This window comes from Lipomyces tetrasporus (assembly GCF_029532465.1).
Source record: "Lipomyces tetrasporus strain NRRL Y-64009 chromosome Unknown POJ06scaffold_10, whole genome shotgun sequence".
Taxonomy (NCBI): Eukaryota; Fungi; Ascomycota; class Lipomycetes; order Lipomycetales; family Lipomycetaceae; genus Lipomyces; species Lipomyces tetrasporus.
Genome location: NW_026611605.1, coordinates 345,111 through 358,674, shown reverse-complemented (window position 1 = coordinate 358,674; position 13,564 = coordinate 345,111). Strand labels below are relative to the sequence as shown.

General features: G+C 47.8%; 5 protein-coding genes across 5 annotated transcripts; 1 reads left to right on the top strand and 4 right to left on the bottom strand.

Annotated features, from left to right (window-relative positions):
• Positions 1–98: 98 nt before the first annotated feature.
• POJ06DRAFT_283149 (GPN-loop GTPase) lies at positions 99–1,100 on the bottom strand (the record flags this gene model as incomplete). The annotated part of the gene is made up of 4 exons (XM_056190091.1): positions 99–634; positions 681–760; positions 810–1,000; positions 1,053–1,100. 4 exons carry the CDS (start codon positions 1,098–1,100, stop codon positions 99–101), a joined length of 855 nt encoding a protein of 284 aa, XP_056041219.1.
• Positions 1,101–1,914: 814 nt separating this feature from the next.
• On the bottom strand, positions 1,915–3,858 carry POJ06DRAFT_259998 (peptidase S8/S53 domain-containing protein). The gene is made up of 2 exons (XM_056188435.1): positions 3,376–3,858; positions 1,915–3,264 (listed from the first exon to the last, which is right to left on the bottom strand). The coding sequence occupies exons 1-2, from the start codon at positions 3,745–3,747 to the stop codon at positions 2,287–2,289; spliced, it is 1,350 nt and encodes a 449-aa protein (XP_056041218.1). The 5' UTR covers positions 3,748–3,858; the 3' UTR covers positions 1,915–2,286.
• A 317-nt stretch (positions 3,859–4,175) lies between these two features.
• Positions 4,176–5,218, top strand: POJ06DRAFT_21172 (uncharacterized protein). Its single transcript, XM_056185451.1, has 2 exons — positions 4,176–4,542; positions 4,594–5,218. The coding sequence occupies exons 1-2, from the start codon at positions 4,359–4,361 to the stop codon at positions 4,992–4,994; spliced, it is 585 nt and encodes a 194-aa protein (XP_056041217.1). The 5' UTR covers positions 4,176–4,358; the 3' UTR covers positions 4,995–5,218.
• On the bottom strand, positions 5,218–9,154 carry POJ06DRAFT_21168 (uncharacterized protein). The gene is made up of 2 exons (XM_056185450.1): positions 8,034–9,154; positions 5,218–7,984 (listed from the first exon to the last, which is right to left on the bottom strand). The coding sequence occupies exons 1-2, from the start codon at positions 8,962–8,964 to the stop codon at positions 5,442–5,444; spliced, it is 3,474 nt and encodes a 1,157-aa protein (XP_056041216.1). The 5' UTR covers positions 8,965–9,154; the 3' UTR covers positions 5,218–5,441.
• A 1,324-nt stretch (positions 9,155–10,478) lies between these two features.
• Positions 10,479–13,564, bottom strand: POJ06DRAFT_259996 (uncharacterized protein). The gene is made up of 4 exons (XM_056188434.1): positions 13,316–13,564; positions 13,215–13,238; positions 12,514–13,156; positions 10,479–12,454 (listed from the first exon to the last, which is right to left on the bottom strand). Exons 1-4 carry the CDS (start codon positions 13,409–13,411, stop codon positions 10,824–10,826), a joined length of 2,394 nt encoding a protein of 797 aa, XP_056041215.1. The 5' UTR covers positions 13,412–13,564; the 3' UTR covers positions 10,479–10,823.

Genomic DNA, 13,564 nt, shown 5'->3' with positions numbered 1-13,564 from the left:
TTGCTGGCATTCAAATGTTTCCTTTTTAACTTAATCTTACAGCACCTTGGTTCTAACGTACATTGGATCTATACATAAAACAAGTACACCAGTAGCACTCACTCCTGGTTACCTCCTGCGGCTGCTAGCATTTGACCAAACTCGTCGTCGTCCTCAATTACCTCGTCCTTTGGCTCCTTAGGCTCCTGAGCTTCCGCCCACTGTGTTACATCATCGATATAACTCAGAATAGTGCCCACGCTTTCCGGCGCAGTTGAATCGAGCGGCAGAAATTGAACCATCCCAAAGTCATCTATAAGCTGCACCAACGCCCTATTTAGATCGTAAAACTTCGGATTCGTGCTCGAGTTGATTCCCGATAACAATGTTGGGTCAGGATTTAAAAACTGCTTCATCTGCCGTTTTGAGACGTCGTCTTTGATAAGATCCAGCTTGCTGAGAATGTTAATATGCGGTAATTCGAGCAAGATCATAGCTGACATTGCACTCATAACACCTGAGAAAAATTTGGGTTTGTCGATCACAAAAGGAGCTTCGAGAAGGTACGCTGCGCAGAGTGAGAATCCGAGGTTTTGCGATAGATGCTTAGCAAGTGTAGGGAGAACTGGGATATGCGTATACAATTCAATTTGGCCTGTTTTGGTTAGACCTGCTTGTAAGAGAGTATACCAACGACTTGCCTGGACAATCGAATATTAGAAATTCCTCTTGGTAATCGCCAATTTCTTCATCTAACCAGTCTAAATGACTCATCAAAAAACTGTGACCTATCAGATCCTGTCGCTCGTGCATGTCGGCTGCGTACTTACTCGAAGCAATATAGCAATCCGCCATTCGGCCCAAATGACATTTCTTCCATAACATCTTCGAGAGATATTAAATCGCGGATATCGACAGTAAATTCGTATTCGCCTGGTTCTGCTGCTGGATCCAAATTGACTAAATGTGCCCGTCGTCCTATACTCTGTATGTGATTTAACAGTGATGCGCAAAATGTGCTCTATTAGCTCAGATTAGACTCTTGCGTTCACAGACAGCATATAGAGACATACCTTGCCGACGCCCGCCGGGCCAAGGACCATCACTCCTACTCGAGACATTTTCTATGATATTGGTATCCGGAAACAGTGAATTGTGTTATCATGTGGAGCAGCTCGTGTTGGGCTCAGAAACATACAATCGCCGCAGCACTAAATCCGGCGATTTGTGAAGTGGGAGTTCTGCTCAATTCGGGATGGGTCGACTGTAATTTTGTGTTCGCTCGTTCCCCCGCGTACAACGATTTATACGACGGTTTGCAGCCGAGCTATTATTATTGGACACGTGCATATACACAAATTTGGATATTATCATTCAACTGTGGCGCAGCGCTTTAGCGTTACTCTTCCATCTCTAGGATAGTATTATCCTGCACAAAGCTCGATAGTATTATCCTGCACAAAGCTCGACCTGCAAAAGCATAACACTGACAAAGCATCAGATATAATAGAGCACGACAAATTTATTGCGTGATGGATTTAACGAGTGTAGATCAATCTTCTGGCAACACACAGGCAGTTAAAAGCTGCATGTCGGCAGGCCATGTCTTCGTCTGTCTGCATTTGAGCTAGAAACAGGACTAGTTGCCATGGTCATGTAGGACGACATGGTGCCTACGAAACATATACCCAGCAAGTAGATGTGGCCATGGGTTAGCTCTCAATTATTATTTGATTGAGTGCTCGATCGGACTACGTGCCATATATCAGACACCTTTTAGACATCTTTATCACGTCCTGTTGCTCTCACATTTTCGGACCTATTCGATTTTGCTAAATGAAATAGGTAATGAGATTACGACAGAGCAAGCAATATCCGCAACTGCAGATTAACGGTGGTTGACACGTGATTCAGTATATTAGAATATCATTGGACATTGTAGTAAGACAGATTGTATATACGTATATTTAACGTGATGGCAGTAGCAACATATACAACGAGTACTCCAAACTAACTAACCAATATGTCCACCTAACAAGAACCTATGTCGGATATATATTATGAAACAAACAAAGCAGAACCATACATGGCAAACATAATGAGCACACATTAACAAACCCCCCAGGCACCCCAAGCCAATAATTCGTGCAAACAAAGAACCTACTCACTCCACATATACTAAGAAAATAGAAATCAATATCAAGGATCCCGCACTATGCCCGCCCCTCAGGTCATCATTAACATAGAAATGCATCCGACAACTATGTCACCCCCGAAAGATTGAACGATAATGGCTTAATTAAATATCTAGTTGCCCCAAAAGCCAGAAAGGTTGGCACCCGCGCCATTGAAGACCAACAAGTTCGGGGTACCTTCTGGGATGCCAGAAAGAACATCAGCGGTAGCATAAGAAATCAAGTTCTCCTTAAGCTTGGCGGGGGTAAGGGAAGATGAGGCGTACTCGGAGTCGCTCTCAGGTTGGAGCGACACGAAGTAAGCCAATAAGCCGCAGACGTGAGGCGAGGCCATGGAGGTACCAGAAATGGTGTTCAGGGCATAGGGAGAACCAATCCAAGTGGACTGAATGTTCAAGCCAGGGCCGAAGACGTCAACACACTTGCCATAGTTGGAAAAGTAAGCACGCTCATCCCCGAGTGTGGAAGCTCCAACAGTGACAGCTTTCTCAGCAGAAGCAGGAGAGTAAGAGCATGCATCAGCGTTGTCGTTACCGGCAGCAACAGCGAAGTGAATGCCGAGGTCAACAGCCGCGTTGACAGCCATGTCGAGAGCCGGGGACTTGCCACCACCAAGTGACATATTGGCAACAGAGCCCTTGAAGCCCTTCTTGCCGGCCTTGGACTCTTTCACGTGCGACTCAGCAGCAAACTCAACGCCCTTAATGACATCCGACATTGTGCCGGAGCCGTTGGACTTCAAGACTTTAATAGCAACGACTGTTGACTTCTTGGCAACACCGTACTTCTTACCAGCAACGGTACCGGAGCAGTGAGTGCCATGGCCGTTTCCATCAGCATCGACATCACCAGAAGGAATGGTCTTGCCCCAGACGGCACGGCCCTCGAAGTCGACGTGGTCAGTGTTGATGCCAGTATCAATAACGTAGGCGGTAACACCGGCACCACCCTCCGAGTCGTAAAGGTACTTGTTGAACGTGCCAAAGTTCAAGGCGGGTCGGTGAGAGACACGGGCAAGACCCCATGGCGAGTTCTTCTCGGTCTCGAGCTCAGATGCGTAGACCATTGAGTCACGCTCAACATAGAGGACCTATTCCGGATTATGTCAGCAGACAAGCTTCCTAAAGTAGCATAGCGCGGGCCATCAACGAGGTTGTGATGACCACACCACAACAGTGGCAAAGGACAGAACGATACTCACATCAGGGTGTCTTCGAATCTGCTCGATAGTAGATGCTTCGAACCGACCGGAGTAGCCCTTGAAGCTGCTGGCCAAAGAGTAGACGTGCTTAAGACCATGCTCCAGACCGGACGACAGAAACGGGTTCTCAAGGCCACGCTTCTTCATGGATGTGTCGTGCGCAGAGCGGACCCAGTTATGGTGGGAGCTGGCAGAGTCCTCGTTCACATGGTCCTTGAACACAATGATGTAGGAGTCAGGGATGATGTGCTCGGCAGCGGTGGACGTGGTGAGCAGAGGAGCCTCAGCGGCGGCTCCCGACTTGAAGCCTTCAGGAAGGACGAAAGCCGAAGCAATCGCTGAGAAAGTGGTGATGGCAACGATGAATTTCATTGTGCTGCTGTAGGGTGAAAGCGGGCAGCGAACAGTAAGAAATAATGTATATGACGAGGGGGGGTGGTGATGATGGACTATGGGATAGAGGAGAGAGGAGAGAAGGCGAGCGAGCGGCAAACTGGAAGTCGTAGCAAGAGCAATCAGCGGATCGGCTCGCAAAGCCAGCCAAGGTTAGGGCTGCGCCTCAACAAGATCGACTCTTTATCTCTCCCTCTACTTTGACGGGAAAGGACGAGAGATATAACCGCATTTGAGCCCTAAAGGTTGTACATTGAGACACATGTGCCAGATAGCGGCGGCTTAGCAGTGACGAGTCTCGCCCCGCCGATGCGTCGTCGCTAACATTAGACTCCAACCTGAGCATGAGTGACATGTCACCTCTGTGGCATATCCGTCCCGTCGTAATGTTATTTATTTCGGCTGTTCCGCGGCCCAACTGTGCAGACAACGTCGCTGCACGTATGCCGGCTGCCGACCGTTTACCCGTGCGGCTGATGACGCGAGGCTTGAAGACGACGAAATCAATCCCTAGTCCACGTTCTTACCTATCGCGAGATCTTTGCTGTCCGCAACAGAGTGAACGTAGCATTTAACGCGTCTTCGCCGTTATGGATGCCATTGAGACGCGAGTTGCCAAGCTGGAGCACTATCTTGCGCTGGTACAGACGTCTACGAGTTCGGTACGACCTCATGTACCCGGCATCTCAGTTATCGAGCATCTTGCTAGTCTCTTTCAATCGATCCAATCTTTAGTCCAGGAAGATAGTATTCTTCAAAAGTACCTGGCATTAGGCACGTCCTTCTTTGAATCGATCGAGCGATTTAACTAATAAGCGATTGCAGATCCGAATCTCGTTGATGATAAGCGGAGTAAACGTGCACCCAACGAGGCTCAGGCAGCACACCAAACAACAATCGCTCTGGCCCACTCAAACGACATTGCATACCTCTCTTCCTCGCTGCCAACCGTCACATCTTTGGCAGAAATAACTCTCAATTCCCCACAGGTGTGGATCCGTTCAGTAGAGCAAGCATTCGAAGTGACCGCTCTCCATGGACAAATGATCGCTGTCGAACAAGAGGCTGCCTTGCTGATTGTCCGGTCCGTCGCATTATTTGAGCGATTGCTCGCTCGTTCTGTAGCCGGTGCCAATCAAGCCTGGGCGGAGATTGAGGATCGGCTAGGAGCCATCGACAGAAGCATACGGAGATACGAAACTTCCCTAATCGGCGACCAACAGTGATCGAATATCTACAACAGCTCGGAGTCTCCAAATGGTGATAACAATATATACTTCACTATATATTAAACAGACACTCACAAAACAAACTACAAACAACAAACAAAACTTCGAGAACTCATGATACACTATCGCCCAACACTATCTTCGTTCAATCAAATTCTTCAATCAATCCGGTCATGCATATGGTAATAATAAGTACAAGAAGAGTATTAAATAACGTTAAACAAAGAAACCCGCAGTTGTAAATACAATGCACAAAACTTAATGACAGTCCCGCATACCAAGAATGCACAGCGTACTCAAATCAAACGCAAACCTCACAAAACCATACAAAAACAAAATGACAATGATTATATATAAATATATAACAAGGGATCTAACTAGACCAACGTGGCGGTATCTGAACGTGACTAAAAGTGATACTATTGCTAGTACCATAGCTGTGGCTTATCCGCCTTTAACAAGCTCCTCTGAGATCAACGTTGACGCCGTACCATCTTCCTTCTTGGAGGCATTCTTTTTCTTGCGAGACCTCTTCGATGTCGAGGTGGTCCACTGATTCTGCTTACCGGTAATACTACCGCTGCCGCCACCAACAATTCCATTTGCCATCGAAGGGTTTGGCTTAGACGAACCAGTAGATATTGACCCTGCGGCAGCCGCAGAATACGACAATGCTCCATTACTCACCGGTACGGTTATCGTTGCTGACTGGACGAGCACATGTGAGGCTCCGCTGAGGCTACCACCATGTGAACCGCCGCTCACAGCCCAAAACTCTGTATCATCATCGTTGTGTTGGATATCCCTCGCCGTACGATTGAGGTTGCGCATGCCGCTCCTTCTATTCAACTGATTCGTTCCAAACTCAGCTAGCGACGAGTCCAGCAATTTCCCAATATCGTTACTATTTCCGAACAAATTTGATGATGACTTTTCGATTGCAGAGACAGGTTCACTCTTCGGCAGAGAGTTACGCTGATCCATTAGAACATCTGCGTATGACTTTGACCCTGATCGGCTGCTGGGAAGCTCGCGCGGTTGGCTATCCTCCATTAAGGCCATGACCCGAGGTACTCGAGATGATAAGTCGCCATTGACGATAACTGGACCACTAGCCTTGTTTCCATTTTCACCTTCCGCTTCACTCTCTGCAGAACAAGCACCTGCGAAAACCGACTTTGCTGTTGCAGACATTGGGGCTGGAAGTGACGTGGAGGAAGATCTTGATGCAGGCGGCGACGGATAGCCAGGGCGACCAATTCCTTGCATTCGATCTACCAACTCCTTCTGAGCAACAAACGTCGCACCTTCACTATCCGTTGTCATGTCCCCTTCCTCGTCATCGACGACCACGATGTCAACCTGATCTGAACGACCACTAATATGTAATGACGATAATTTAAGGTCATAGTCGTCATCAACATCGTTTACCAAGCCATCCAATCTACAATCAGGCGGTGTTATCGCCGGATAAACATGTGGAGGAACGTCAGGTGAGATATCCGACAAATCAGACCCGCTCTCCGATGACTGCGGCAGATATTCAGACCTCGCTCTGGGAGGCATGTTCCCATTACTGTCCCGAAATGTGAACCTCTTGCTTTGCTGATGATGTGACGGTGGATATCCCGAATAATTATGATTCAGGCCCGCATGATGTTGGTCTTGAAGATCATTCTGGGAATTGCGATGCTTGCGATGGCGTATCGATTGACGGCTCGGCGATAATGAGCGCGCCCTACCAGACCTGATCTCGCTCGTCTCTGAAACAGGAGGATTAATGGTTGCGCTAGCCTGTGCCTCCTCATAGGCAGGCTGGTAATACAGCGGATATCTCGGATTAGGAAAGTATGCAGGAATGATATAGCCAAACTGCGCACTGGAAACGCTATTAGATGACTTTGTCCCCTCACTCGCATACGATCCCTCTGCATTGGAGGTGCTGCCGGACTTTGTCATCGGCGTTGGTTGTGCAATGGCGATCGGGTAGCCTTCGGGAGTCATGGAGTATATTGGCATTATGCCATACTCCGTGGGCAGCTTGAACATGGGAGGAGGATAAACACCTCCTGGGGCCATACTATTCCCTTGGTACGTCCCAGTACCTCCCTTCCGGTACAACTGCGACCGGTAAAATCCACCACGAGCAAATGATCGCCCGCTGATACTTCTGGTACTGCTTCCTGAGCTGGACACGCTTCGTGTTATTCGTCTGCCAGCACCATTTCCCATGATAAGCCCTATCCTATTCGCCATAACGACATGACTATCATCGTCAGGAAATTCGAATTTCTTGACACATTTAGCCAAATTGGCTTCGCTGGACAAGATTCCATATGCTCGTCGGAACTCTTGTACAATTCCTTTGGCTGATATATCATCCGCTGTATTTCCGAGGTTACGAGATGTAACAAGCGGCTCCTCAATGCAGAAGCGGTTATTTTGCAGAGTGTCCCAACCCTTTTCGGCCTTCGATAATAACCGTCCCTGGCGAACGGAAACAACATGGCTGTCGTAATCGAAGTCATACGCGTACCATTTGAAAAATTCGAATAGCAGTTGCCCCAGTGACTCCGTATTCCCCTCTCCATAGCCCACGCAGTACTCAAGATCGTCGCAGAACGAAATGTCTACACCATTAACTACTTTCTCTGGCCGTATCCCCGAGACAATCTTATGAAGAACTGGTAGAATTGGCGGGGTCCGAAGTTGAAGGAAGTTGATAATTAAGCATATCCATGAATATGAAGAGAGTGTGCCCCCTCCAGCGGCATCATTGAGCGCACGCTGCTTAGTCCAATGTTTAATAATCATGGCCAGCGGACGAACTCGGGGGTCGATCTGAACATATGTCTTAATCATCTTCGTATTCTCGAGAGCGAGCATATTGTTGACGTTCATATCGCAAGCAACATCATATTCTGGATCCCATATTTTTACTATCGGCACTTTAGCGCCTGGCACGCAAATAACTCGTTCCATGCTGTCTAACACCAAATTAGCCAATACTTCCGCATAAAGGTCCTCACGACATACGATTTGCCCAAAATTTTGCCAGCATACACGTATCCTCCAACCTCTTCCACGGCGTTGATATGCACACGTCAACATCCGAATCGTTAGAACATAGTAAATTCTCCGTACTTCCAAATGGATGTACGCGGATATCATTGCCCGGCCACTCTTCATTCAACAATAGTTGCAACTTTTCAATAAATTTCCGCCGTCGACAGGCACTGTCGTCGGTAAGCAATAACTCGCCGAACAAGTTCTCTATATCCTTTGTTAGAATCGCCTCGTCTCGAACTGATAGAGTCTCCTTGATCATTGACACCGGCATTGGAGGAAGAGGACCTGTGCCAAGCGAATACGGTATTCTTCTCCGCGCGTTTATCAACGCCGTCTCATATTGGCAACCAGAAAAGTTGAACCAATTACTACCGTACGACTTTGGTGGCGTAGATAGATGAGGTGATTGAGTGGACTCGTTCGCCGAATTGTGGGTTGTGGGTGACGGACTGCGAGAAAGGTCACCATTCGGAGACTCGTACACTGACGTCGGCGACGACTCTCCTCGACGCGGAGAAACGGCTCTGCTGGAAGATGATGACGGTATGGAATGGCTATCGAACGTATACAAGCCAGCTGCTGGAGCCATAGGAAGGCCTCTGAAATATCCGCCGCCATGGCCCTGTTGGCTATGCCCTCCTAGTATTGGCGTCGACGGAGCAGATCGGCTCATATATCCATGCGAGAAAGTGTGACGTCGCTGAGAAATAGGTTGTTGATGGATTTGTTGCTGTCCATAATCCATCGTCTTCTGACTGCTACCCGATTCGATGTGATGAGCTCGATATCTCGCTGACGGAATTGACATAGCGACCCCGTCACTTAGAATTGCTCTGGTTTCCAATTGGGATGATGCGCTTGCGGGAGTCCCACTGTTGCTGCTCTCAAGATCGGACATGTTTATTCTGCCGATAGCCGACAGCGTATTGATTCCGGTAGGACTTGCGAGATAAAAATAAGTAAAATCCTCTCGCAGCAGGATCGAACAACCCGTTAGATCAGCGACTAACACCGCTAGCGAAAAGTGAACGCCCAAGTACACAAAAATATGTACGACTGCTACTCTTAATGTCAAAGTTCGTGCTACAGCTCAGGCGATAGGTGTGGCGCGGTGTGTGAGACTGATAATTGGCGGGCCAACCAAACGGAGAAACGACGATAGTAACTACTCAATAGCTGATTTCTCAAATAAGAAGCACGTTGACAACGTTAGAATACTGAAGATTCCAAAAGTATTTCAGAACCGCACGAATTTATTTGATGACGCAGGGGATCTCCCTATAAGAGTCGAGACATGTCAGAGGAATGCGAAGTCAAATACAACCAGCACCCTCGGTCCAGAACGCGACCTGTTATCTCCAGGCAGAATGCAAATAACTGCCGTGCAATATGGCTCTTTGCTTTGCCACGGGCGAAACACACCTTGCTGGAGTTAGAACGACGCGTGGAAGGAGGGTATACTAACGCTGAGATGCGCCAGGCAGCTTACCTGTATTAATACGATTACGAAGTAACCCACCCCGCGGCTGAAGCAGCGGAACGACGCGACAGGACCTAGTCAGGAATATACGTCGCCGGAGACAGACGAGCAGAGCAACACAACGCCTTGAGTCGTTGATCGAGAGCAGGCAAGGTGGACGAGATGTTACGAGGACTGGAGACAGATTCAGTCAATGAGCCTGTCGTGGAGTTCGACTACTAGTGATTTCAGGAAGTTCGCTCTATTCCCCGGCGCGCCTAAAACCCGCTCCGCCCTTAGCGAGCTTCAATCCGGGAGCCTGGGAGCACGGCAAGCTATTAGCACGTGCGCTACCCGGCCGAACGAAAGCAGTGTACAACACCTGGACAAAAAATCAATAATCAGCCAAAACTGATTTTGACTCACAACTTCCCCAATAATAGTCAGCGCATAAAGAAGACTAGATTTGATATTGGATTATTATTTACGGTCATAGCTGACAAAAAGACAGGATCCGCCCGGGACCTCGCGATAAGTAGTTCTGCACACGATACTGCCAGCCATACGATAATAATTGCGAGAGAAAATCCAGGCGATATTATCGGCAGGATATCAAAAGGCGATACAATCGATATACGATATGGATGAATAGTAGCGTATTGTATCGCCCAGGTTCCACGTGATCCTCGTCACGGTAAAGAAAGAGCCCTGAGATAGAAAGACTGAAAAGTAATTGGGCAATTAAGTGCAAGCCAAAGTCCCCAGCAGGGAGCATTGATATTTATGAATTACCATATTAATATTTAATAAATCATCCTTAACTTAACCATCATTGTTAAACCCTAAACGCTATTTTTAAAGGGCTATAAATTTATCCTGGCATTTAATCCTTGCGCATATCGCCCAGTTGTTAATCAAATAGGGCGACAATAGCGTTATGGCTAATGGAAAACCCCGACGATATCGTGTCCGGCCCTAGCGACAAGCTAGTGACTTGAAGGCAATATTTGGCGCAGTAATTAGGTCTCAATCATTGCTTCAATTGGCGGCGCAAGCCATTATATTAAAAAATGGCGTCCACTTATTATCTAATCTACTTAAACACCACGTTTTGATGTCCAGAAAACGCAACAGAGCTTATGAATCTAGGGTCCTAGGTATTAAGTGCTAGTCAAGAAAAATAATATAACCCGTGCGCCAACCAGACCCCACCTTTCCTCCAAACTAATGCGATTGTTCCAAAACGATAAGTCTATATACAGTTGTCCGTACTATTTCCGTACTTGTCACACATAAATTCATTGTTGACGAGAAACGCTCTGCAGAAAGTCAGCAACAACATTAATCTCGCCATCATTCGCTGGCGGACTACGAGCATTTTCCAACAATCCATCTGTATCCATCCAATCGACGCCACCGCTAGTGATGTCATCCGACAAGAACTCTAGCCATGATGGGAGGGTCGTCTGTCGCGCGGCCTCAGAGTATGATTCAGTGTCACAAGAACCCGAAGTATTCGAGTTATCAGTAACAGGCATGGCAATTTGCGACCCAGTGGCAGACAACCCAAAGAGAGCAGAATATTCCGCGGACGTCGCATCGATAGTGTCAGTGCGGATGTGACCCAACTGTCCTTTTCTCTGGCCAATGATCTCCGTGGCAACGTCAGTGAATTCGTTAGCCAACCCTGACAATCTCCGGAGAACTCCGCTTCCACTCGCTTCTTTGTTAAGCTTTTGCAACTCCCACGTAATGCACTGCAACGACGACAAATCAATCTCGTCCAGATCGACTCCCGAGCCGTTGTCAGCAATAGCGTTGAAAACTCCAAAGAAGGGTGCGAAGGGCTGAAACACCAACGCCCAAGAAGTAGTCGCCTGGCGTTGTAATTCGTTCGGCTGCTCATCCAAAATCTGCTTGAACAATTGAAGGGCCTGACGAGAGACCCTGACATAAATTTCCCTTGATTCAGCTGACACCGACGCGTGAACTCGATGAATCATAGTAAGGCAGACGCAATGCACATAATGAATCTCCGTAGCAAGGCTATCTGCTAGCTCGTGGCATTCCGAACCACCGCCGTTCCTTACATCCTTGATCCATGACAAATTATTGTTCAACAACATGTCGGCTTCCTTGTGCAACTTCTCTACGACGTCTCCCCGCCTGCGCGTCCGCTCAATCGAACCTTCAGCACCTAATGAAGCCAGCTCTGCCTCCGCGGCAGCAGAGTATAGTCGTGTATAAATCGCATCGTACATGAACGCAATGTCAATGGACTTCCGATATTTCCAGTAACCAAGTGTCTCGGGATCTGCGGCAGAGTATGGCTTCTGTGGTGGGACTGGAACTGAACAGTCACGTGTCTGAAAACTTGGGGATCTTCCAAAGGTCAGCGACATGACTTTATCAACGACGAAACACGACCAAAATAGACGCGATTGTTCACTGTACGCGCTTGCGTCCTCGCCGTAGACCATCCCCGCGTCAATGCCACTAGACGCGTCACGATTGTTCACTAACACACCATTGGACTGACGATTCAGGCCCAGATCGAGACAATGACGAGATGCATGAGAAATGATAGTCCAACACAAGCCGGGATTGTAAATTTGTTTAGAAGATATCGCCGCAATGAACAGGACTTGGATGTTGAGAAGTGAGGGGACAAACAGCACCCGCACATCGCGCAAAATGAGGAAGATATTGCGGAACAGAAGATTTTCGATAGGTATGCCATCGATGACTTTCTTGAAGTATGGAAACTCTGCATGTTGCAATGATTGGATCATCATGTAACTTGCGCAGGCCAACTTTTGTACGAAATACTTGTCGCTATAGAAATATGGACTGTAAATAGTATCCCGAATAGCTTTCGCCAGCGATATGTGGAGTACCGGATGGATGGAAATCACGTTGTCCATAAAATCTGAGTCGAGTTTATCAAATTAGATACCATTACAGACAAATAAATCAATGCATACTCACAGTCGAGGAGTTCCAAACCGTGCCTCTGATTTGGTAGCCAAGGACGATGGGAATCAATAGCAAGACTATCAGCAACCTCCTCGGACAGACCGACAGTTGTCTTTTCCGCTAATTCGCTTGACCATCGTAGGAATGAACGGTCGCGTTCGCCGTGTGCATCTCCGTTGGACATCACTCGATCTCGCGAGTCCATGGACATGGAAAGTAATGACGACGTGCCTAGATGGCGCAATTGATCGTGGACTTTAGCAACCAGAGACGCGCTGGCATTCTCGGTCTTGTTAGCAGATGAAATCTCATCAATGGTTGGGAGCGTAAGCCGGGGATTTACAATCCGACGGTGATTAGACAGCGTTTCCTGGGCTGCCTGCTGCTGATCCAATAGGGAGCTCAATTGCTCGAGGTGGTACTCAATTGCACCTAGCCGACCTTTGGTTGTCTGATCCAAGTGTGCATCTGCGTGTCCATTCTGTTGAGGAGTTGCAGTTGTGGTTGTCTCGAATTCGACGACCTTAGCATGGTTGAGATCGTCATCAGCTTCTTCAGGACAGATTCTACGTTTCCGCTTCTTGCGTGCAGAATAGACACAGACGACGTCTCTTAAAGTGCACTGAAGACAAGGCTCTTTGCGGTCGCATTTGATCTAGGAGACAGAGTTAGGACTAGTTCCTGACGTTGTAAGCAAAGGTGCGGACTCAGACCTTTCTTGATCGGCAGGAGTCGCACTGGTGCGAACACAAAATATATTAGCCGTGAGTTCCAGAGAGTTGTGAAATAACGAAATAACAGGAGCAGTACATACAGCCCGGGAGGAGGAGTTCTCGGCAAGGGAGGTAGAGTTGGAGTCGAGCGATGAGACTGTCATCATGGTCATGCCGTGGCAATACTTAGACAGCATGAACAATGATGAGTAGTCCGCAGTCCGCGGGGCTGGCCAGGACGCGTTATATTACACACGAAAGACCGCGGGAATTAAGAGTCACTGATACATATAAAGACTTGGGTTCGGCATATTATTATGGAGATGAGGCAAATGGCCAGCGGAAAAGAC

Bases quoted from the DNA above. Each gene is read 5' to 3' on its own strand.
- POJ06DRAFT_259998 (XM_056188435.1), bottom strand. From the start codon at position 3,747: ATGAAATTCATCGTTGCCATCACCACTTTCTCAGCGATTGCTTCGGCT. The intron at 3,265-3,375 runs GTGAGTATCGTT...AATCCGGAATAG, and splicing joins AGATTCGAAGACACCCTGAT to GTCCTCTATGTTGAGCGTGA.
- POJ06DRAFT_21172 (XM_056185451.1), top strand. From the start codon at position 4,359: ATGGATGCCATTGAGACGCGAGTTGCCAAGCTGGAGCACTATCTTGCG. The intron at 4,543-4,593 runs GCACGTCCTTCT...AAGCGATTGCAG, and splicing joins TCAAAAGTACCTGGCATTAG to ATCCGAATCTCGTTGATGAT.
- POJ06DRAFT_21168 (XM_056185450.1), bottom strand. From the start codon at position 8,964: ATGTCCGATCTTGAGAGCAGCAACAGTGGGACTCCCGCAAGCGCATCA. The intron at 7,985-8,033 runs GTATGTCGTGAG...ATTTGGTGTTAG, and splicing joins GGCAAAATTTTGGGCAAATC to ACAGCATGGAACGAGTTATT.
- POJ06DRAFT_259996 (XM_056188434.1), bottom strand. From the start codon at position 13,411: ATGCTGTCTAAGTATTGCCACGGCATGACCATGATGACAGTCTCATCG. The intron at 13,239-13,315 runs GTATGTACTGCT...TGTTCGCACCAG, and splicing joins AGAACTCCTCCTCCCGGGCT to TGCGACTCCTGCCGATCAAG. The intron at 12,455-12,513 runs GTGAGTATGCAT...AACTCGACTCAG, and splicing joins CGGTTTGGAACTCCTCGACT to ATTTTATGGACAACGTGATT.